This window comes from Papilio xuthus, unplaced genomic scaffold, assembly GCF_000836235.2.
Source record: "Papilio xuthus unplaced genomic scaffold, Pxut_1.1 DF828142.1, whole genome shotgun sequence".
Classification (NCBI taxonomy): Eukaryota; Metazoa; Arthropoda; class Insecta; order Lepidoptera; family Papilionidae; genus Papilio; species Papilio xuthus.
In genome coordinates this window covers 6,799,106-6,821,926 of record NW_013530507.1, presented here as the reverse complement: position 1 = coordinate 6,821,926, position 22,821 = coordinate 6,799,106, and the positions used below count along the sequence as shown (strand labels likewise).

General features: G+C 33.7%; 1 protein-coding gene across 2 annotated transcripts in view; it reads left to right on the top strand.

The window, feature by feature from the left end:
• LOC106114108 (protein amalgam-like) overlaps positions 1 to 14,508 on the top strand; it is a 21,822-nt gene extending 7,314 nt beyond the window's left edge. The window contains exons 2-8 of one of the 2 annotated variants that reach the window (XM_013307199.1): positions 9,053 to 9,168; positions 10,442 to 10,626; positions 11,365 to 11,481; positions 11,880 to 11,973; positions 12,296 to 12,423; positions 13,141 to 13,309; positions 13,872 to 14,508. In XM_013307199.1, the coding sequence (XP_013162653.1) occupies positions 9,117 to 9,168; positions 10,442 to 10,626; positions 11,365 to 11,481; positions 11,880 to 11,973; positions 12,296 to 12,423; positions 13,141 to 13,309; positions 13,872 to 13,969 (843 nt within the window). In that variant the 5' untranslated portion in view covers positions 9,053 to 9,116 and the 3' untranslated portion in view covers positions 13,970 to 14,508. Of the gene's footprint in view, positions 1 to 9,052; positions 9,169 to 10,441; positions 10,627 to 11,364; positions 11,482 to 11,879; positions 11,974 to 12,295; positions 12,424 to 13,140; positions 13,310 to 13,868 lie in introns of both variants that reach the window. The other variant, XM_013307198.1, reaches the window with a different exon arrangement.
• The last annotated feature ends 8,313 nt before the right edge of the window (positions 14,509 to 22,821 follow it).

Genomic DNA, 22,821 nt, shown 5'->3' with positions numbered 1-22,821 from the left:
ACGTGGCCCCTCACTGCGGGCAACGTTAGGCGGCTCAAAGTCACTCAAAGGGCAATGGAGAGGGCAATGCTCGGTGTCTCTCTGCGAGATCGCGTCAGAAATGATGCGATCCGCAGCAGAACCAGAGTAACCGACATTGCCCGAAGAATTGCAAACCTTAAGTGGCGATGGGCCGGCCACATTGCCCGTAGAACGGACGGCCGATGGGGCCGAAAAGTCCTAGAGTGGCGGCCGCGGACGGGTCGACGCAGCGTAGGTAGGCCTCCCGCACGATGGACCGATGACCTGATCAAGGTTGCGGGAGTGCACTGGATGCGGGCGGCACAGGACCGGGCATTGTGGCAGTCGATGGGGGAGGCCTACGTCCAGCAGTGGACAAGCTTAGGTTGATTGATGATTGATGATGAATTTACTTTTTACTGTTTACTTTTTAATAAGATTCGACCTCTTTTCCGACTTCAGCATACACATTGAGTATAACTTAATGATTATTTTATTTTTTAGACATTATTAGTTAGAATCCTTCGGCGAGAATGGCGCGCTTTCGTTACCAAGTCTAGTGTCAGATTGATTAGTGAGGGGACATAAACGTCGACATTTTAGTAAGGTTAGTGTCGCGCCGATACACCGGCATAGTGTCGGATTTTCTTCCTAACAGTTTATACTTAATTTAATTGATATCAATTTGTAGCTAATATTCACTATTTTGCTTATTCAAATTTCGTAATATAATTAAGATTATGATTTCCTATCATAATATGCCGAAATAAATTAGGCTCGTTAGTGATATAAGGCCAGGAAGGTGATTGATGTAAAGATGGAATATCCCCATTAAATTAACAGTACTTTAGGCATTGATTTTAGTTATTTGAACAAATTAGTAAAATTGTCAAATGTGAAAATAGTTTTTTTTCTTTTTTGTAAATTGTTATTCCAAGAGATGACGCGAGAACTTAACCTGAGTGCCTCTCTGAAAGTAAAACTTGTGCTCTCAAAATGCTATCCAATTTTCACAGATAGATTTTTATATTTTTCACGTTTATTTTCAACATTTCAACTTTGCATTCGAATATTTTAAAACTGCAAACAACTTCTTAAAAAATTCTATCAGCGAAATTTCTCGTACTTTTGCAGATACTGCGTTTAGTAATGGTGATATTTGTTGGCAAAGAACAAGCAATAATCCCATTTTCTTACTTTTGATTTCCTACAAAACTTAAAAAAATTTAGATATGTTTCATTACAAAATCTTTTAATATATAACTATTTCGTATTATCTCAGATCTGTTAAGCCGTTCCAAAGATACCTCCTAACAAACATCCCTACATCCATTCATCCAACCGGCCATCTATCACGTAGGACTGCCCCCGACACCGACCTCTCAATTTAAAAACTTAACTTAAGCTACGTGTTCTTCCAGGCTTTGTAGTACATCCATGTCAATTTTCTTCAATATCTCTTGAGACATTCTAACAAACATTCATACATCCAAACAACATCCATACTTAAATATTCTATCCATATTCCCAATAAAGTTTTGCTTTAAACAAAATTACGATCACTAAAGTTTGATTATAGATTTTTTTTATATTATAAGGTGACAAACGAGCGAGCTGCCACCTGAAATCGCTGAAATAACGAAGTGACCGTTGCCCATAGACATACGCAGTTGCATATGCGTTGCCTACCTTTAATTGACTTAGGACAGAGAGAAAATATTTAAGATATTTATAGTTTATAAAAAAATTGGAGTATATTTAACAAGTATTTAAGTAAATAACAATTTATGATTAAAGATTCAACTTAAAGGAGTTTTTCACGTTAATGGGTTTTTATCTTTACGATGGCGGCTGTAACGGTCACTTAAACCCGATTTTTATCATAAAAGAGGTAATAAAGAAAGATTAAAAATGTTATATTCAGCAAGTAAAGTTGTAGTTATCTTTTATTATAATGAATATCTTATGTTTACATTTACATTTAAATTAATTTAATAATAAACCCTTGTAAAAAAACATCTTTTGGTTTTGGGCAATGTTACTGCGGAAAGTTTTAACACCTTCATGTAATATATGATTAGATTGGTGTCATTTGAACAATTTATATATTCACTGTTTAGATATTATGTTCTAGAGCGTCGGTGGCTCAGGGGTTTAAGCACTTGACTTGCTATCTGCAGGTCCTGGGTTCGAATCCCGTCATGTACCAATGTGTTTTTCGATTTCCGATTTACATATGTACATTTATCCAATGTTCTTACGGTGAAGGAAAACATCGTGATGCAATCTGCATATATCTGAGAAGAAATTTAAAGATATGTGTAAAGTTAACCAGCATGCACTGGGCCAGCGAGGTTGACTGTGGCCTAGTCACCCTTAACGTAGCGTAGGCTCCGCGCCCTTCAGTGGGGACGTATAATGAGCTGATGATGAAAACTGTTTAGATATTCTCATAAGGAAAGGATAGGAAGTGGAAGGGGACTTTCAGGATGAGAGGATACATGCAAGGGGAAAATATTTTCTTTCTGTTCATCCTCTCCTCCGTCGATTAAAGGTAGGCAACTCATATACAATTGCGTATGTCTATGGGCAACGGTCACTTCGCTATTTCAGTGATTTCAGGTGGACGCTCGCTCGTTCGCCACCTTATTATATAAAAAAATATACGATTGGATTGTGTGTATGAAAGAGAATATGCCTAAGGAGGGAGTAAATCTAGATATGAAACTGATAGAAGATGTAAAGACAAGTAGTACTTGTGTTATGTCTTCGTAGAGAATGACAGTTTTATGAGACATACATTTAAATAACTAATTGTTCCCACTACCGAGAAACACGCATAAAACATGTTAAAATGTTTTTATTTAATTCCTAGCGTCACTACATCGACAACGCAAAACAACTGGGTCAACTACCATGCCGTCTAAGACCCGTCAAAATCTGTCTAGACGTTCCGGAGATTGCTCGTAATAAATACAGCCTCGCGGACAGACAGACAAAAATTAACCAGTGATATGTCGTGTAAGTTATTAAGAGCTTTATGAAATGATTTCCATCTAATAGTTATGGATTGCAGTACATAAAAGATAGCGCAGTTATCCGGCTTCGGGACATCAATTGCTATGACTCGTGCAGACAAAGGGGTGTGTTCGGTATATCATCGTTAACGACAGCCCTCGTAAACCCTGGACTCGCTTATAAACGTCCCCGCCACGCCCACCTACCCCCCGAACCGTAGCAATAAAAATGTTTTGATATTCCACCATTAATGTTTTATTTGATTACCATTACATGAACACCCTGATCATTATGTGAGTCAAATTGTTATTTAATAGTTGTAAGCATTCAACTATGACCTTTGTTTTTTTAGCTCATCCCCATGTATAAATTAACCCGGTTAAAATAAGACAGCGTAATTATTATTATTACTATACATAAACAAAGTCTTACCGTGAGTTGCCAAGACCAAAATCTCTATGGAACGTATCTTTATATCTTTGAAAAAAACTGAGGCAATAATATGTTTTAAACAGAGATGATGGTCTTAGAAACCCATGATTAAGGGTCCACAGTACGCTGCCAGCTTGCTCTAACTTGGGTTCTGCGTCTGCTGTCTGCTTTGCAGACTTATTATAGCATTGCTTATTCGTCGTGAATTATACATCTTTATTTTCGTGAAGAAAATTGTGAATTTAAATGATCTTAGTTCAAAAAAAACATTATAAGAGTGTAAGTAAGTTTTAATAGGTTGTTGTCGGTTAAGAGTAGGGGGAGGGGGTAAGAGGAGGTATATTAAATAGAAGCAAGGGAAGTCGACAGCTGCTAACAATTTAAACGATATTTTATACTACGCGATCTAATTAAAGCTTTGAGACAAGGATACGGACGAAAATGAACTATAATACGTTGTTAAGAAATTGTCGTAGTAAAATATTCAACCTTTAAATTTTCATCTATTTGCCCTATTTCTATGATGTCGTTGTTAATTTTGTCTTTAAAATTGTCTTCTCTAATTAGTCTTCTTTGTCATTCTCTTCTGTGTAACCTTCCATCCAAGCTATTAGCCAAGAAAGAGGAAATATCCTCTTCGGTGCTCCTCTCCTCCGTCGATTAAAGGTACACAACGCAACTGAATGCGGATGTGAAATAATTCAGGTGGCCGCTTATAATTATAAAGAAAATATATATCATATCTTAGGGTAAAAAGGTAGTAGGATTGTAATAAAAAAATTGTATGATTTATTATGGCGAAGGAAGGGTTAGATGTATGTTGTCGGCATATCTAAGTCGATGGATACATGGCAATTTTCTAAAACTCTGCAGACGCCCCGGCGCCAACATTCCATTTTCCTCGTTCGGAAAGTAGACCGAACGTATAGTAAATAAATTGCTTGAATAAAACGTCGCATACAAAGCTCACGATTCAAACATAAAACAGAACGTTAATTTCGTAATGATCGTAATATATTTATGCATATTAAATGCTCTAGTTATTTCGAAAACATTTTTCATTTGGATAGAATAAACATTTATTTTCAGCGTTAAAAAAGTTCAGAAATAGAAAACTTTTAATGGTAGAGTCGGCTAAACAACATTCTATTACCGAATGGACTGGCTGGACAGAGTTTATAGTAGTTCATAAATAAAATAAAAAAAGTCAATGTCTCACTAATATTATAAATGCGAAAGTTTAGATGGACGGATGTTTGTTTGAAGGTATCTCCACAACAGCTAAAGGACTGGAATTTCGCTGAAATTTGGAATAAATGTAAAAAATAGTATGGAAGAATACATAGGCTAATAATTAAGTTTTTTAATTCCTCGCTGACGGATCGCGGGTGACAGCTAGCCAGCAGTAAAATTTGTCGTCATCTTTTAAAATTATCCTAAGGTTCGGTAATGAAAAACCAATCATAATAAATACCAATAGCCCTCTGTCCCATACAGATCACTCGAATAAAAGCCCTCATAAGAAATTCGATAAAACAAATGACATCGCTCGACCATAAATTCATCGTAAAGGGAAATAAGGACCGAAATATATTTTAGTTTTGAGAAATCGCAAACAATAAGGATTCGCAACGAGACGTGCGAGTACGGCCGTAAGATAAATGGCCAAAGATACCTTACATTCCTACAGTAAAAAGACATGTCGTGAATCATAACTTTTTACGAATGAATTTTTGCAAAATGTAGGGAAACGTAAGGGTAAGGGCCAGTGTACCAAGTTTTAAATGCGTCACTAAATCACAAAAAGAATCAAAGATTTAACAAAAAAACTTCTAGTTACTTCTATGTACTTATATTGTTTTTAAAACAAGTCAATTCAAGAGATTTACCATAGAACTTTCGAATGTAAGTTACGATCTCCACATTACGCGTAAAATTGGCCTGATTCGGTTTTTTTTTTCTTTTTATTTACTATTAAAATTTTCAGCATTTGCTTATGTTTCGACACTGGAAACCCACAGTTCATTTTGACATAAATACTGGCAGGTAAGCCAGTAATCGATAGGAAAAAATATTAACAACATAACTCACGTCCGTAATCCAGAATGGTAGGCAGAGGGAATGGACCCCTATTTGGCACGGTCCTGACACACACTTCTACATTCATACATATATAACAGTGGTAGAGCCCGCTTTAACATCTTCGCACGAAGTGCCCCGGCTCGCCCGGTGAAATACCACGATCACACAGAAGACAGGCGTGAAGTGGAAGCAATTCCGCGTTTCATCTGATGAGTGTGCGTCCCGGAGGCCAAAATTAGTCCTCTTTCCCTTCCCACGCTTTTTCTTATAAGGAAAGGATGGGAAGTGGAAGTGGACTTTCCGGTAAGAGGAGACATGGAAAAGGAAAATATTTTCTTTCTGCGCATCCTCTCCTCCGTCGATTAAAGGTAGGCAACGCATATGCAATTGCATATCTCTATGGGCAACGGTCACTTCGCTATTTCAGCGATTTCAGGTGGCCGCTCGCTTGTTTGCCACCTTATGATATAAAAAAAAATACATCAACGTATTCATGCATCTCATTTTCGGATGCCCTTAATACTGCCCTTTCTGATTATTTCATCGATCTGAAATATCGTAAATAATAATTATTGTTTTTGATTAAAACTTTAAGAAATATATTCTTATACGTAGTAAAATAAACTAAATTATATATATGCAGAAATATATGACAAAGAGTTTCGTTTAAACACTATTTTAGAATGGAACAAGTCTGAATTCTTATCTTAAAATATTCCTTCAAAGAACACTTGCAATGTTAGTGACACAAACAAAATTGTCAAAAGCAAACAAAGTTCTGTTTATAAAGGATTTTTGTTTGCATAGTTTTGTTCGTTTTACGAAATAAGTGAGTGGACTGAGGATGTACGCCAAAAAGAATTTTAATAGAATTGCACCGCTGTTATATCTGACTTGATGATTTTTTTAATTCAGTATTCCCTTTGACAATTAAGCTACTTTTTAATAGAGGAAATATTCATAAAGTACTAGCTTTTGCCCGCGACTTCCACCACTCGAGTGCAAAGAAATCTCAATAAGTAGACTATGTTTTCTTCTAGACTATGTTCTATATCTAGATTCGATAAGCCGTTTCGGAGATACGTAGTAACAAAAATCCATACATCAAAAATTTTCCATTTATAATAAACTAGTTGTCGCCTGCGACGCCGTCTGCGATGAAATTCATCAGTTTTTTTTCTTAGTGTTAACTTCACTTCAACTTTCGTATAAAATGGTTACTAACAAAAATTACTCATTAGATAGTTATTCGTCAAATAAATTATGAATAATAATAAAACGGTGTCATAGTGTTATCACACCAGTTAAACAGATGACAACTTCATTCCGAGAGAATATAGAAAATTGAAATAAGTACTATTTTGTAATGCAAAGCTTTGTAAATAGCGTCGAGTGTCCTAGATATTTTTATAGACTGCTTTGAAAAGACGATATTAGTTTTCATATCACACAAATGATTTGACAAGTTACTTTTATTCTAATATTTCAAATGACTATATATTATTCAAGTAATGAACAGAATGATAAATTGCCGTCTGTCTGTCTAGACAACGTAAAAAGTTAATTAAAACGAAATGAAGTAAAAAGAACCATCACAAAAAGTTGTAGCAATTTCAATTATCTTAATATATACGTCAAAGACATATTTTAGTAATTAAATGTATAACATTTTTAATGATATAATAATATACATTTGTGTTGTGATCAAATGTTATATAAATGTCGTATAACCCCAAAACTCTATTGCACTTTTTCTTGAATTAAAACATATTGCCATTTCAACAGTGGTAGAGCCCGCTTTAACATCTTCGCACAAATTGGCCCGGCTCACCCGGTGAAATACCTCGACCACACAGAAGACAGGCGTGAAATGGAAGCAATTCCGCGTTTCGTCTGATGAGTGTGCGTCCCGGAGGCCTAATTTAGTCTTCTTTCCCTTCCCATCCTTTTCTTTATAAGGAAAGGATGGGAAGTGGAAGTGGACTTTCCGGATGAGAGGATGCATGGAAAGATATTTTCTATCTGTGCATTCTCTCTTCCGTCGATTAAAGGTAGGCAACGCATATGCAATTGCGTATGTCTATGGGCAACGGTCACTTCGTTATTTCAGCGATTTCAGGTGGTCGCTCGCTCGTTTGCCACCTTTTGATATAGAAAAAATCTCTTTTATAGTCTTTGACAAAACGGAGACAACTAGAGTTGCAGTCGAAACCTCCAGTATACAGTCACACTTCGAGAACTGGATATGCGAGAAATCTATTTGAGAGTAATTGTCTGATTCCGACGGATGACCTCCATAAGAGACTTGGTTCAGTGGGAAACCTGTCATCTCTATGTCCTTCTTTCACTTACGTATGGTCAGCACACAAGATTTCCGTCTTCCAAATCAATCTATCTAACGTCATTATCATCTAGATAACCTTTTCACAATCCTTCAGGATTGGCGCGCCAGTTTTCGTCTTCCAGGTCGATCTATCTTCCATCACCTCAGACGTCACCCCCTCCTTAATCATGTCACATACACGCAATCCATCCATCTCTTCCTATGCCAAATTTTTACCGGTGTATCTCTACACTCTTACTAAAAGTTCACCTTGCCACATTAGATTCTTCAAAATTATCGCGGTCCCTTGGATTTTCGCTTAACCAGGTTCTACTATGTATACTGACTTACCAATGATCGTACCAAGTTCGGGGGCTATAAGAGTGGTTATACAAATGAAAAGGGTTGTTATAATAGGACCCTACATTTGCATAACCACAATGTGACAGAAAGCTTTCATTGTTATACATTTTAAAACGTCCATTTGTAAAACAAGAGTAAGGGCTTTTGTGGTAAATAAGGTTTTATGCATTTGATAAAATGGAATATCTTCTCTCATATAGAACGGATTAATTTTTATCTGACAATATTAAATCGTTGAAGAGTTTCATAGTTATTTTTTAACTCTTACTATCATACGATTATATTAAAGATTTTCTATTATTATACAATATTCTCTCGTATAACATACATATCAAATGTTTATATTACTTACTTCTCAGCCGATTTGTACACAAATAAACGTAAATCATTACAACTAATATTGCATCTTTGCGAATCATCTTGTTGGTCAGTACAGGCATAGAGACTAAATGTTGACTCTATTTGCTCCGCCATCTTGAAAATTTGCAGCGACTTGACGATCTTGAAAAACAAGTTGCGAGCGATTTTCAAACTTTAACAATATGGGTTTTTTTAGTTCTAAACTATTGATTTACAAAGTTTAAAACATAGTGAAAATGTACTTACTTTGTTTACTTATACAGCTTTAAAACTGTTATTAATAATATAATATTTTAAAACGAATTTCCCCCATCTATAAAGCTGTGGGCGGTTTTATACAATATTTAAACACCTATAGTTGTATATTTAGAAAGAGTTCTGTTAAAACAAAACAAAAAAGTATGCCTTTGAACTGACTATTCATTGCAAAATCAACTCTAAAACATAAGTCCTAAAGTCTTTAATTGTTTGCAGATGATGGTGTAAAGGGTGCAACGGGGCGATAAAGGGATGTTATCGGTCCCGTGATTCAGCGACCATGGCTCTGCTCTTCGGGGCGATAGGGGTGCTTGCCCTAGTGAGTCGCACAGGTAAGTCTATCCATCTAAGTGGAAATAAAAATAGACATCTTTGTCTGTTGTACAGAGACACTGATCTGTTTTGCACTATTTTTTATAACGATTATACTAGCGATTGATCACCATGACATATTTAAATAGTGAAGTCAAATATAATCTTACTAATATTATAAATGCGAATGTTTGGTTGAATAAATATTACCTACGAGTAACTTTGTCATAGATGTAGAACATAGCCTGGAAGAACACATAGACAACAAGTATATGCCATAATTAAGTTTTTTTAAAACTGCTCGGACGGAGTCACGGGCGACAACTAGTCTATATATACAAAAGAAATCGATTCATACGACATAGGTTAATCAGTTAGTTCTTAACTACAATATATCCCTTTAATATCTAGTTACATTCAGGTTTGACTACAATCGTTTAGACTTCTATTACAAGGTTTAAAAATGGATGATTTTAGGGAGTCTATTTTTTTCTTCTTCATGAGCGAAAGGTATAGGTACATTTTATTCAAGCTATAAACAACAAAGTGAAGTAATGTAATAAAAGTCTTGATTTCAGTTCCACAGAACTTTGTCTTACTATAGCCGAGATTCATTCGTACGAATGTTCGAAGTGAAACTGACTGTGGGATCGGATACTATAATAGCTAGATATATTGGAGTCGTAACTCAGCGGGCCGCACAATGCCTGTCTTTGCCTTGAATAGCTGCTATAATACTCGAAGGAGACAAAAGTAGCCGTTTTACTAAACGCCACAATGTTTAATATTAAACTCGCTCTATTTTGTGGCTGACTATTATTTATTGCAGCTAACATAATACGGACCTTGTGCGTGACCTGAATTATTTCATATATTTTATTTGACCTCGATATGAACACAACAAGAATATACAAATACACTTCAACATATTAATAATATAGAGAGTAGTTTGTGGTATTTAAAGATATATAACATAGCCTGGAAGAACACATAGGCTACTAATTATATTTTTTTAATTCAACGGACAGAGTCGCAAGAGACCGTTTGTCTATATGATAAAGTCTAGATATCTTGATGTATATTTACCACATTTAAAACCATCAATAAAAACAAAATTTAATATGGCAATGTAAACAAAAAAAGAGATTAAACATCTAGATTTTTTTTTAACCAAAAGTGCTTGTTTTCTAGAAAAGGATGGATCTTGTTTGCCTCAGAGAATGCGCCATCCTAGATGTATCCAGAAGATAGTAAATCAACGAAGTACATTTTTGTATACATCTTTTTATAAAGGTTGTACCGGCAATGCGAATGGGTTGGGCACAAACGGCGTCTCCGAAGCGGATTATCCCGACATGGACCTGGGCCTGGCGCATCGCGGACCTCACTTCGACGTCGCATATTCAAGAAACGTTACTGCTTTAGTCGGCAAGACTGCGCAGTTAAATTGCAGGGTCCATGACCTTGGGAACAGAACGGTACGTACTGTTCATATTCATCATCATTAATCTGCCCTTGTCCCTATGAAGAGTAGGCACAATATGTCCTTGTCTTACATCTTTATCAGACGTCATATCTGTAGTCTTCTTACGCATATCCTCTTTTACGCAATCCATACTTTCTTCTGTATTTATCTAACCTTGTATCCATCAAAATTCAATCATTACATTTTTGTTTTTGTGCCTATTATCTCTCTTCATAATACGTTCACAAGTAACCAAATAATTGCTTCTTAATTTTTCTATCATCGACAACTTTATAAGTGTTATTTCAATTACATAAAATGTATCGTTCATTGAAAGCTATTTTATGGGATAATAGTATTTTATTAATACTCATAATTATTTTAATAAGAAAAAGCTATTGTTGGAAATAAACAAGAACTTATCTCGGTGACCTGAAGTGTGTTCTAGCTATATTATAAAGAAAGGTTTTTTTATATTTCTTGTAAATATAAAAGCTTTCTGCAAGACTTCAGTGTTTTTATTAATAAGAAATATTATGAAGTTTAACATAATCGTAAGAATATTTTTTATATTACTACATCCTGCAACAAAGGTCTCCAGTTATCTCAGGAGACAGAGACCCAAGAATTTGTAAAATAGTTTTGTGGGCCAATAATTTTTTTTCTGATTTTTAATTAAATTTAAACTCTTGTATCTGCATTACCAAGTATTATCAATATAAGTATCATTTATAATGCATTTTTGGTTTAGGTGTCATGGATCAGACATCGCGACATCCATCTGCTCACGTCCGGCAGAATGACGTACACCTCGGATCAGAGGTTCATTAGTGTTCACAATCCTCATACCGAAGATTGGATACTAAAAGTAAGTAGAACTATTAGAATTCTTAAAATCTTCATATTTATATTTTACAAAGTATATTAGCGTGTGGTTTTTGACAATACAAATTTATTACTCAGATTGTCCAATGTTTCAGATGATATGATTTGTTTTTACCAATAAATGATGTTAGAACGCAACTTACAAAGTAAGGACCAGCTGCTCTCTATCCTACCGTTGGCAGCGCCCATGATAATATTTTTTTTTTTGCAGGCACACTAAATTATCAGAATAATTTTCGTCCACCAGAAATCGACGACAGAACAACGAAGTAATAAATAGTACAAAGTTACCGCATCAATAAATTATCAAATAGTCTTGGCACAAAGCAGTAGTAAAGTGGGTCAGTGGCCATTAGTAAATTTAAAATGTTTATTGTCCAGATAAGGTTCCCGCAGCGGCGCGACTCCGGTATCTACGAGTGCCAAGTGGGTACCACGCCGCCAATCGGCCATCGCATGTACCTCTCTGTTGTTGGTAATTGCTTTCTAATGCTTTCATAAAACCTCCATTATCAATTTTTATAAAAAAAAACAGAACTAAACAGTCCACGGGGTGATAGTAAGTGATCGATCGCAGACAACAATCAAAGTGTAAACGCATCATTGTTCACATTAAAAAACTAGGGTGGTCATCGGACGTGATAAGGACCACTGTTGTTTATTACTAAACTAAATTCAAACAGTGTTTTAATAAAATAGATCGAGTAACGGCCACAATAAGAACTCAAATCATATAACTTAATATGATTCTTAAAGCATTATAAAAATAAGTTACAAATGATACCATCCCTTAACAGAACCATTGACAACGATACTGGGTGGACCAGAGCTGTTTATTAACATGGGGAGCACCATCAACCTAACATGCGTAGTGCAGCACTCGCCAGAGCCCCCGCCTGCGATACGGTGGACGCATCATGATGAGGTAATTAATTAGACAATTAAACAAGAACTTACGCAAAACGATGGCAAATGAGCAAATGATCCGCCAGATGTTAAGTAACAACGAAAAAGAAAGAAGTAAATATACCTTGTAGAAGTTGGACAGGGATAGATAAAAAACAATAGGAAAGTACTAGAACCGACGTTCGTCAGAAATTTTAAGCCTAAGCGACAACACACAGTTTCGTGAATAGATGGATGATGGTTATGGTTTAAAAAATGTATGATTTCTTAATGGTTAATGGAAATTAGTCACATTAGGTAAAGCTTGTCTATTAAAGCAATAAAAGTGTGTTAACTTTTAACTACATTACCGAAAGTTCGATCATAAAAAATAACCTCGTTTGCGAGTCTCTCGCAGAAGCTTGAATCGTTGCCAAAGTGAACAACGTCCACCACTCGTTTGGCTAAATTTTAATGTGTCATAACAATTTTATACATTATATTAAAAAAAAAAATTAACAACGTTGCGAATAATCTCAACAATCTTGTATAATATTACATATTTTTCTATTAAAGCGTTAATTTCATAAATATGGTGCTGAAAATCAATGGTAAGCTGAATTTTTAAGCAAAAATTTTGCCGTTATAGTAATGCGTTCTGTTTTCTACTTTTAAATTGCACTCTCTGATTTCCTTATTATAATATTAACAATGATGGATGATGATGGCTCTTTTGTAAATGTCTTGCATACCTTAGGAGATAAACTACGACTCGCCACGCGGAGGTGTGTCAGTAATCACGGAGAAGGGGGAGACGACGACGTCACATCTACTGGTGCAGAAGGCCAAGGCGCCGGACTCAGGTCGCTACACGTGCGCACCCGCCAACGCCAATCCTAGATCTGTTATCGTCCATGTATTAAGTGGTAAGTCGACCTGCGGGACTAAAAAAATGCATTCGCTATAAAGTGATTCAATAATAAACTTCAAAATTGTATGGAATTAACAATTACTTTCGATAAGTCACGTGATTGTCGCGCGTTAGTTCCATACATTTTTGAAGTTCGTTATAGAATCACCTCAATGCGAATGCACTTTGTCTAACCCCGCTGTTCTCTTTTATTTTATTTTCTATTTTGTCTTAACTGAAATTCTAATAACTTTGAATTCCAGATATACACCAAAAAAACATACAAAAATTCGATGCTCTGTGAAATGCTTTTCTTTAAAACTAACTTAACATTTATACTCGTGGTGTTCTTTTTAAATTAATATAATTTTCACATACAAACAATTTGATGCTATATGTAGTGTTGAAGTTTGTTAAAGCCAAATTTGAAATGAAGTTTTCCCGCGATACTACGAATAACGCTTATTTTGCGTAACATAGTATTAATTTTAGGAGTTTAATTTAGTCTATGGTACAGTCCCTTTTCTTTGTTATTTATTAGTGTTATAGTTATAGTTAATATTTTTTTTCTCAAGGAGAACATCCTGCCGCGATGCAACACGGCGGTCAACTCCGTCTACAGTATCCAATCTCAGCTGTGCTCCTCAGTATCATAGTCACAATAACGGGTTGCTAGTATAAGCGTGACGTCATTGTATTATGTAAGCACAAAGTGGACATTAAACGATAATTAACATCATAATTAGCTATAGCGTATAAATCGATATACAATCGTTTAAATTATTTGAATAATTTAAATGATTCCAAGTCCAGATGTTTCATTTCATTGTCAATAGATGTCGCTAACGACTGGTTTGTAAAAGGTCATTGGTATTTGATTTTAAATAATCTATAGTTAATTATATAACATGATTTGATTTGGTAGAATTTTTAAGAACATGGTTAATTTTTAGTACAGAAATCTGATCAACGATTTGATTTGAAACTCTATTTACGTTGTTAATTGGTAGGAATAGTTTGACCTTTTAGAAGCCGGGCGTAAGCTCCTCATGTTCGTAGCAAATTAGTTGTTTTAGTCTCTAGTTTTTGTAATACAATCTCAATTAATTTGAATTAAATTAATGATAATACTAAAATTTGTACAAAAAAGCGTGTAAAAATGTACAAATTGCTCAATGCTAATATCGTTTAAAGAATATTATAGCATTGATTTAAATCTCACCTTTTTATGTTTTAATCTTTGTTTTAAAATAAATGATGCCTTAATTACGCAAATAAAATAATATTGTGTTTTGTAAACCGCAAAAATGTAATATAAATAATTGATTCATATTCATGAAACAACTAGTTAAGGCTTGACATTTAAAAGAAAATTTAATCAGTTGTGAAAATTAAAATTAATCAAATTATAAATATTCAATGCAAAATTTGAGACAAAATGTATAGAATTATTAAAAAAATAGTTAACACTACGCGATTTCAATGATAATTCTTTTCAGGTTTTTTACGTTTACTTTTTTTGAAAATAAAACACTATCCTATGCATTTATAAAGACCTAGAAGACTTTAAAGACTGGAAGGTCTTAGATGTTAAATTTATTTTTCTTTTAACTACTTAATTGTAAAACGTAAAATATTTTATTCGAGACAAATCTAAGCTAACATTCCGACTAACTAATAAAAAAAAAATTGTCGACAGAAAGCATTAACACAAATTTCATATCACAGATTATTTTAGGGCTGTGATAACCAGCATCATTTTAGAATATTGTGCATCCCTCTCATTCTCTTTATCAAAGACAAAGACAACTATGCTAAAACCCACTTCAGACACACATTATTAACTTTTTCTTGACATTCGTTTCACTTGATATGCATCTTTCAGCGTTATTTACCTCTTTTAAACATTATCTAATGTATGGAGAATTGTATAAAGTTAATGCTAAAGATAACGCTGTAACTTAAAGTATATTTTATTTAAATAATATTGCGTAAAACCAATTAGATGTAATTAAATGTTATAAATTCGATTGATAAAGTTATCACTTTAAAAGTAAGAATAAGTTACGATAAAAATATAAGAAACATATAATAGATCAATGCATCATCGATCAGAACAATATTATTGTTTATTAATTTTATCTTATAATAAGTAAATTGTAAATATATACTTAATAAGAATGTTGTTTAAGGAAATAAATAAATTGCTCGATTTTTGTGTTTTATTTAATAATACCAAACTTTATTATTAATACCAAACTTTTAATATTAAAGTTATACAGTTGAAAATTACAGTCAATAGATGGCGCTGTTCACAACCATCAGCACGCTATAGTTGTGTTTTACTAAATACAAATTTCTTGGTAATGACTGCGTTATTTTTAACAGAAAATAATGCGAAGTACAATATTCTCATATAAACAAATATACAATCTTACTACTTACGTATATTATAAATGCAAATGTTTAGATGGATGATCGTTTGTTGGAAGTAATCTCCAGAGTGAATGCAGGGATCTTGCTGAAATTTGGAATAGATGTACAACACAGTCTAGAAAAGCTTCTAGTTAATTTTTTTTATTAAATCTATGTGAACGGAGTCGAGGACGACAGCTAGTGGAAAGTAAACTGAAATCTTGCTACATCTTACTATTCTTCTTACTGCAATTTTCTAAACAAGGCCATTGATAATGTAACCCTTACAAGAACTTTGTGAAAATCATGTCTTCGAAAATGTATTTCCAATTTAGCAGAATTTTGTAGAACCTATAACATACCAGCATACGTTCTTAAGTGCCTATAAAAAGTTTTATCTCGGGACGTAAATATTGGGCAACGTATGGCATATATCTAAGCCATAATGAGACTGGCCGATAAAAAGGAGGAACTTGGGAATTACAATGAGGTCAGCACTTAGGAAATAAAAAGTAAAATACTAGTTACAATGTTGTAATGTTGCATTTTAACTAAACCGTACAATGAAAAGAGTTAAGCACTAGTTATAAGAGATTCTAAAAGTTATCACTTTTCGTCGAATGTGTCACAATAGTCGACCGATATTAAATAATAGAGGAAATAACTATTCAGTTTCTATGACTTATAAATAATTTATCTATAAGAGGCATTTACAATTTAAATTCTTTACTATTGTTAGCAATAAAATTCGACACTGTGCCGATGTACCGGAGCAACACTAGCTTTGCTAAAATGTCGACGTCTATGTCCCCTCACTAATCATTCTGACACTTGACTTGGTAACAAAAGTGCGCAATTCGCGCCAATTTAGATTTTTCAACTACCACACTATTTTAGTCCTAAATACGATAGTGGGCTCGCTACGTACACTAAAATTGAATAAATCGCAAGTATCAATCAATGTTAATCCACGTATATGAAAAGTTTATACAATAAATGGTAAAATATTAATCAATAAGGGGGATGAGTCCTGTGTTCGGCGGCTCGTTGCAAACTACGGCAATAAACTGTGCAGTCACACATAAATGTCCGACGCACAGGACCATAATTTGCTTGTTATTCATATTCATAACCTGCTGTAAACCGTTTTGTATTATACATACAATTTGTATTGTTTTTATGACGTGTATTTAAAGCTTTATATTTTTTAATAAAAAACTCTTTATTTTTAACTTTAACTTAACACTTTAAGTAGTAGGAATATGTTTTTCCGAAAAGGGTTTAAAGAAATAATTGCAATAATGAATAAAAATGTTGTACTTGTACTTCTAGTGATTTTAATATATCTCTTATCAGTTAGTTCTCAAGGTCACTAATACTTATAAGTATTTTTACACACATGTTTAAATTTTACGTGAATAACATGAATCACTAATTTAGTTCACAAGTTTTACATTAAGTATTTTACATTAAGTATGGGTTTTTATTTTAATATAGATCTTTTCTTATTATAGATAGAAATACTCTCGTCCCTTTTTTAATACCATGCATTCGTAGTCTCGGGCGACAGCTAGTAGTTCGATTTAACAATTTAAAAGATATAGGTATAACAACCAGATTCATTTCAACTTATGTACAAAACTTTTATACATCTTTAAAAGAAAACAAGAAAAAAATTGGCTTCTGATTTAGTTTGGAAAGTTTTGCGAAGCGTTAACTAGAATAATACATTCTCGATTGTTACAATGCCAAGAAATATCGCCTTTTCAATAACCTTAGCTACTGATTTTTTAGAAAAAAAAATGTGCTTTAATAATGTATTTAATGTGCTGAAAGTAATTTTTTTTTTAAATATTGGCAGATTTTTTTTTGTAAATTTACTAATATTTCTTTAACCATTCTAACCAAGCTCTAGGCTTGTGCTAGGATATGGTTTACGACAGTAGTCGAATGGCGGGATTCGAACCTCCGACCTCGTGATCGGAAATCCGTACCCTTAACCATTAGGGTATTGACGCTTGTCTGTTTAATTTTTTTTTTGGGGATAGATATGAAAGAATATTGTCCCAGCAGCAAAAATTTCATATGCGCCCGTGTTGAATAAAATTTGTAACCTGGTAGTAATAAGTCGTGAATTGCGATTTAATTTGAACTAATTATATATGAGAGCGTCGGTGACTCAGTGGTCAAGCACTTGACTTGCAATCTGCAGGTCCTGGGTTCGAATCCTGCCATGTACCAATGTGTTTTTCGATTTACGATTTACATATGTACATTTATCCGACGTTCTTACGGTGAAGGAAAACACCGTGATGCAACCTGCACATATCTGAGAAGAAATTCAAAGATATGTGTGAAGTCAACCAACCCGCACTTGGCCAGCGTAGTTGACTAATCACCTAATCACCCTTAACTTAGGGTAGGCTCCGAGCCCCTCAGTGGGGACGTATAGTGAGCTGATGATGATGATGATTTATATATTAAAATAGTGGAGTACTTAGTTTTGAAGTTATATATTATCAAAGGGTGGTCTATTTCAAAAGTCTTTTAGGTACAAAGGTTTTGCATAACGCAGTATACGATGTAGTCTCGCGCCCGTATCCGAGCAGGTAATAGACAAAGCAAACGATATACCGCTCTATTCCGCAACCAGACAATCTAAATCCATGAATAATCGATTGGATATTGCCTTTGGGATGCATTCAATATCATCTCAATGTTACTTTGGAAATAATAACTATATTAAAGTAGTTTAACTTATGTATAAACTATAAAATAAATATTTTTCGAAGAGAAAAAATCGCAAAAAACTTTTAGAAAGAAAAATATTGTTGACACATATTTCTCATGATTTAACGATTAAGGTTAGCTGATGAAGTGTAAAGTCATTGAAAAACAATCAAATAATTTTTTATTAAAAAAAATATGAAAGTTTATGTAAACTAAGTGTGGAATAAACTTAACGTAAATTACAATGTTGTTAAGTTAACAAATTAAAATGGAACAAACGAAGCGAATAATTTTTCGTTGGATTATTTTTAGGTAAGAAAATCTCTTGAAAATTTCCACGCGATTATGAATCAGGTCAGGGGTTCAGCAGTTTGTTTTGTTACTGGCTTCTAACATTTACGGTGACACAATTCCTCGCCGAGAATTTCCCTTTTATTTGGTCTTTTTTTGATTGAGCTTGTAAACATTATATATTACATTATTGTTAGTTGTGGTCGTAAAAAGATCTCTTATAAGGAATTTGTAGAAACAACTTAACATTTGATAAACAAAGAAACCGAGCATTGTTTTAATGTCAGACAGAATACTAAACTGATATAAAAACGGCTAAACACTCATGTATATTCGTTCGGTGTCGGCACCGACTAGTTTCGAGCCCATCGGGGGCCCTTCATCAGGTTGAGTGGTACTGGTGAAGGGTAATTTTTAGGACAGAAACTTTCTCTGACGTGTGAACTAAGTAAAAAATGTAACATTTCTAAAATTAATCAATTAACATTACGCCTAAAATTGTATACATATCACCGTAGGTTTCCGAGACCAATATCCTAGTTTAAAACATACTATTTCTGTTTTATCAAAGATAATAACAGGGATATGTTATACAGAGATTCTAGTCTCAGAATCCAATGATTAGTCTCACAAAAACTAAAAGGATCGTATAGTCGAATGATCCGATAAGATCTTACGTCAGCTACTTTCTCTCGTGTTTGAAAATAATGGTAGTTAGAGGGAAAAGTCGTATAAGAATAGCTATTTCCGCATTAGATAACAATTCAGAGAAAAACCTTTGTCAAGAATAAATTCTATGAGTCGGAAATAATACGATAATATTACTTGCTACATATGTATACTATTTTATGAGTAAAAAATACAGAAGAATTGAAAACATCTTTCTTCTTGAAGTCTGCGAAAAAAAGAAACTTAATATTATAATTTAGCACAAGGAATGTGTGAAATAAGTACGTACCAAGAGTCTGTACATGTCTTTGGTTCTAATAAAAAGAAAACTATTGCTATGTTTAGTTGTTTAGCTGAAAGTATTCGGAGCGCATCGTCAAAGCGCTAAGCGGCTATGAAAAAGCCTGAAGCGACATTCCTTAAAAGTACTAAAGATAATTGTTATGAATCGCATAGAGAATTATTTCCTTAAAAGGTAATAATCGTTGATATTTATGTCTTGTTCAAACATGCTTTTCTTATTGTTTCAAATTATACATTTACTTCTACTAATATTATAAATGTGAAAGTTTGGGTGGATGTTTGTTTGTAAGTATCTTAGAACGGATCTTGCTGTAATGTGGCATAGATGTAGAACACAGTCTGGAGGAACATGGGTTACATTTTTTTAATTGCAGATGGAGTCGCGGACAACAGTTAGTCTTCTATAAAGAAGTTCTACGTTCAGCGCATCTTTTACTTTACATAAAAATGCTCATAGATAAAGAGGCGAGCACTCTAATGACAGCGCAATTTCACAAAGCACTTACTTAATCGTACGGAAATATGTAATGGGTGCGTCCCGACCTTTGTCCGTTTTAGCGAGTGTAATAGTTTGAGTTGTCGCTAATGGACTGTGTTACTGCGGTGATTACACTTGTATAGTAATATTATAATTATGTTATATTTTTTTATGTCATAAGACAAACGAGTAAGCTGACAATTAAATTCAACGAATAGCGAAACAACCGCTGTCCATAGACATCCGTTACTGCAAACTCCTTCTTTTAATCAATGTTGAGCGCATGGGAAGGTTATTACCCTTTCCTATGCGTTCATTCCTCTGTCAAATCCACTTCCTCTACCCATCCTTTTCTTATAAAAAAAGGGTGAGAAGACGAGAGGACTATTAATGTCAGTATGATCAATAGTGGGTTTCTAGGTCAACGGTCAAAAGGTCAACTAACCTTGGAAAATATTTTGGTGCACGCTTAAAAGGAATGTTAGTAGATAAAATAGAAAATAAATATTTGTTCATTAGAAGCAATTCAAATTTTAATTCCAATAAGTTTATAGACATACCAAACATATAGAAAACCGCACTATATTGTTAAAATAATTAGAACTAATTTCATCGCGTGCTAAATTGTACAACGAATTATAGTAAAGGAGGCGATTGAGGCGCCGATTGAGGCGCCGATTGACAGGTTTTCTATTTTCCTGGTCAACCTACAAAATTTCATCATACGTGAAATAAACCAATGTGCAAAGAATAAACAGTTTTAACAGTAGTAGAGTTGACACTTTTAGGTCGCAGAGGTTAACAAAGCTTTGAGCATACTTCCTCAGTCTCGCAGACTTAAAAGAGACAAGAAAAATGCGATTTAATCCCGAGAATTGTGGGACTGTTGAAATTATTTTCACAAACAGCTATTAAATATTATTGTTATGTTTGTTAAAAAGATAAAAGATTAAACGCATAGCAATTGAGGATGTCTATGAGTTGCTTCGCTATTTCGGCGAATCTAGGTGGTCGTTCGCTCGTTTTTCACCTTGAAGAATTAAAAGGCAGTATGTTGACTAAAATTATGCAAGATAAATTCTATAACAATATAGAGGGAGATAGAGCTGATCCAACATATATTAGAATAAGAACAGTGTGGTTACAATGATAAATATACGTTAAATTTTGATCTGCCGTTTCCGTGGAACTATAACGAAACTTATTCCCAGTTTAGAACCGATGGATGAATTTGTAAAGATTAAACTTAAATTGACAGAACTAAATATTCCAAGTTAGCGGCCAACTTTTAAGACTGAAGAGGCACTAGAAGAAGAAGAACTTAACTCGAAACAAACTTTATTTCACATTTTCATTAATTAAAAGTTACTAAAAACTAAATAATTAATTATTTGCAGTGTAAAATTTGTCGTGAATATATGAATTGGAAATTGTTTTTAAATATCAATACTGTTAAAGCTCTTTTAATATCGTATTTCATTTCCGATAGTGACAACTGACCTAAAATAATTTGTCATCTCCCCTGCCAATTTAGTTCCTTCGTGAATTCTTAGAAAAAGTTTTTCGCTTATAGTTTTATAGTACGTCATATTTTTAAAAGAACATAAATCTTTATTACAATCTACTTTTAATACGAGTTAAAAATTGCTATCAAAACTAAATAAATCTTATTAGTATTATAAATGCGAATGTTTGGATCGATGGATGTTTGTTTGAACGTATCTCCAGAACGTCTGGACGGATCTCGTTGAAATTTGGGATACTTGTAGAACATAGTCTGGGCTACCAATTAGGTTTATTGTATTCAGCGTGGACAGAGCTGCGAGCGAAAGCTAGTTAATAAATAAAAGCAACCAAATAAAGTTTTATAACCAATAAATAAAAATCGACACTCCCAAGTCGTAAATTATTTAGATTCTTTAGGAATGGAATATAAAAATTGTTCGAACATCCTCAAAACAATAGAATCTAGTTTATTGATTGCTATAACAATGTTTAGATCAACAGAATGTGAACCAAATAAATTAAAATTTTAAAAAAAATGTCGTAGAAAATTGGTTCGAGCGTAAATTGTTCACACTATAAATGACGACCAACTTTCACTTCTTTAAATTATGCTTTCTCATATTTTACAATACATCCACACTATATGCTCGTAGGCTCAAAGCTATCTGAACGGTAATAAATCACACGATCATGATAGACTCGTTTTATCTCTTTATACGGCAGTGTAAGTGTTGGGAATTCATGGTAAACGATTTAGAAACTTTCTTTATTATTATGTTATCGAATATATTGAAAATTATCAGCTTTACAATTGCTTATATTGTGAAAATTTTCTTAGTTTGATTATGACATTTGTAGTGTTAACTTGTTTTTCTTACCTTAGTTATGCAATGATGAAACTTCTTTTTTTCTTCTAAACTTCATCTTTAATCAGTATTAAAACAGATGTGAGAGGTGAGTAATTTTTTAGTATAACTTCTCAATTAAAAACTTTTTTTAAACTAATATGGGTCTTATTTATTACATGATTACTTAAATGTGGCCAACATTTAAGTAAGGTTGCAGCCAGAATTGTGGTGATTTGCAATCTCTGCTTTATATAGGTAATGATTGGCATATATCTTGTGTTCTTGTTA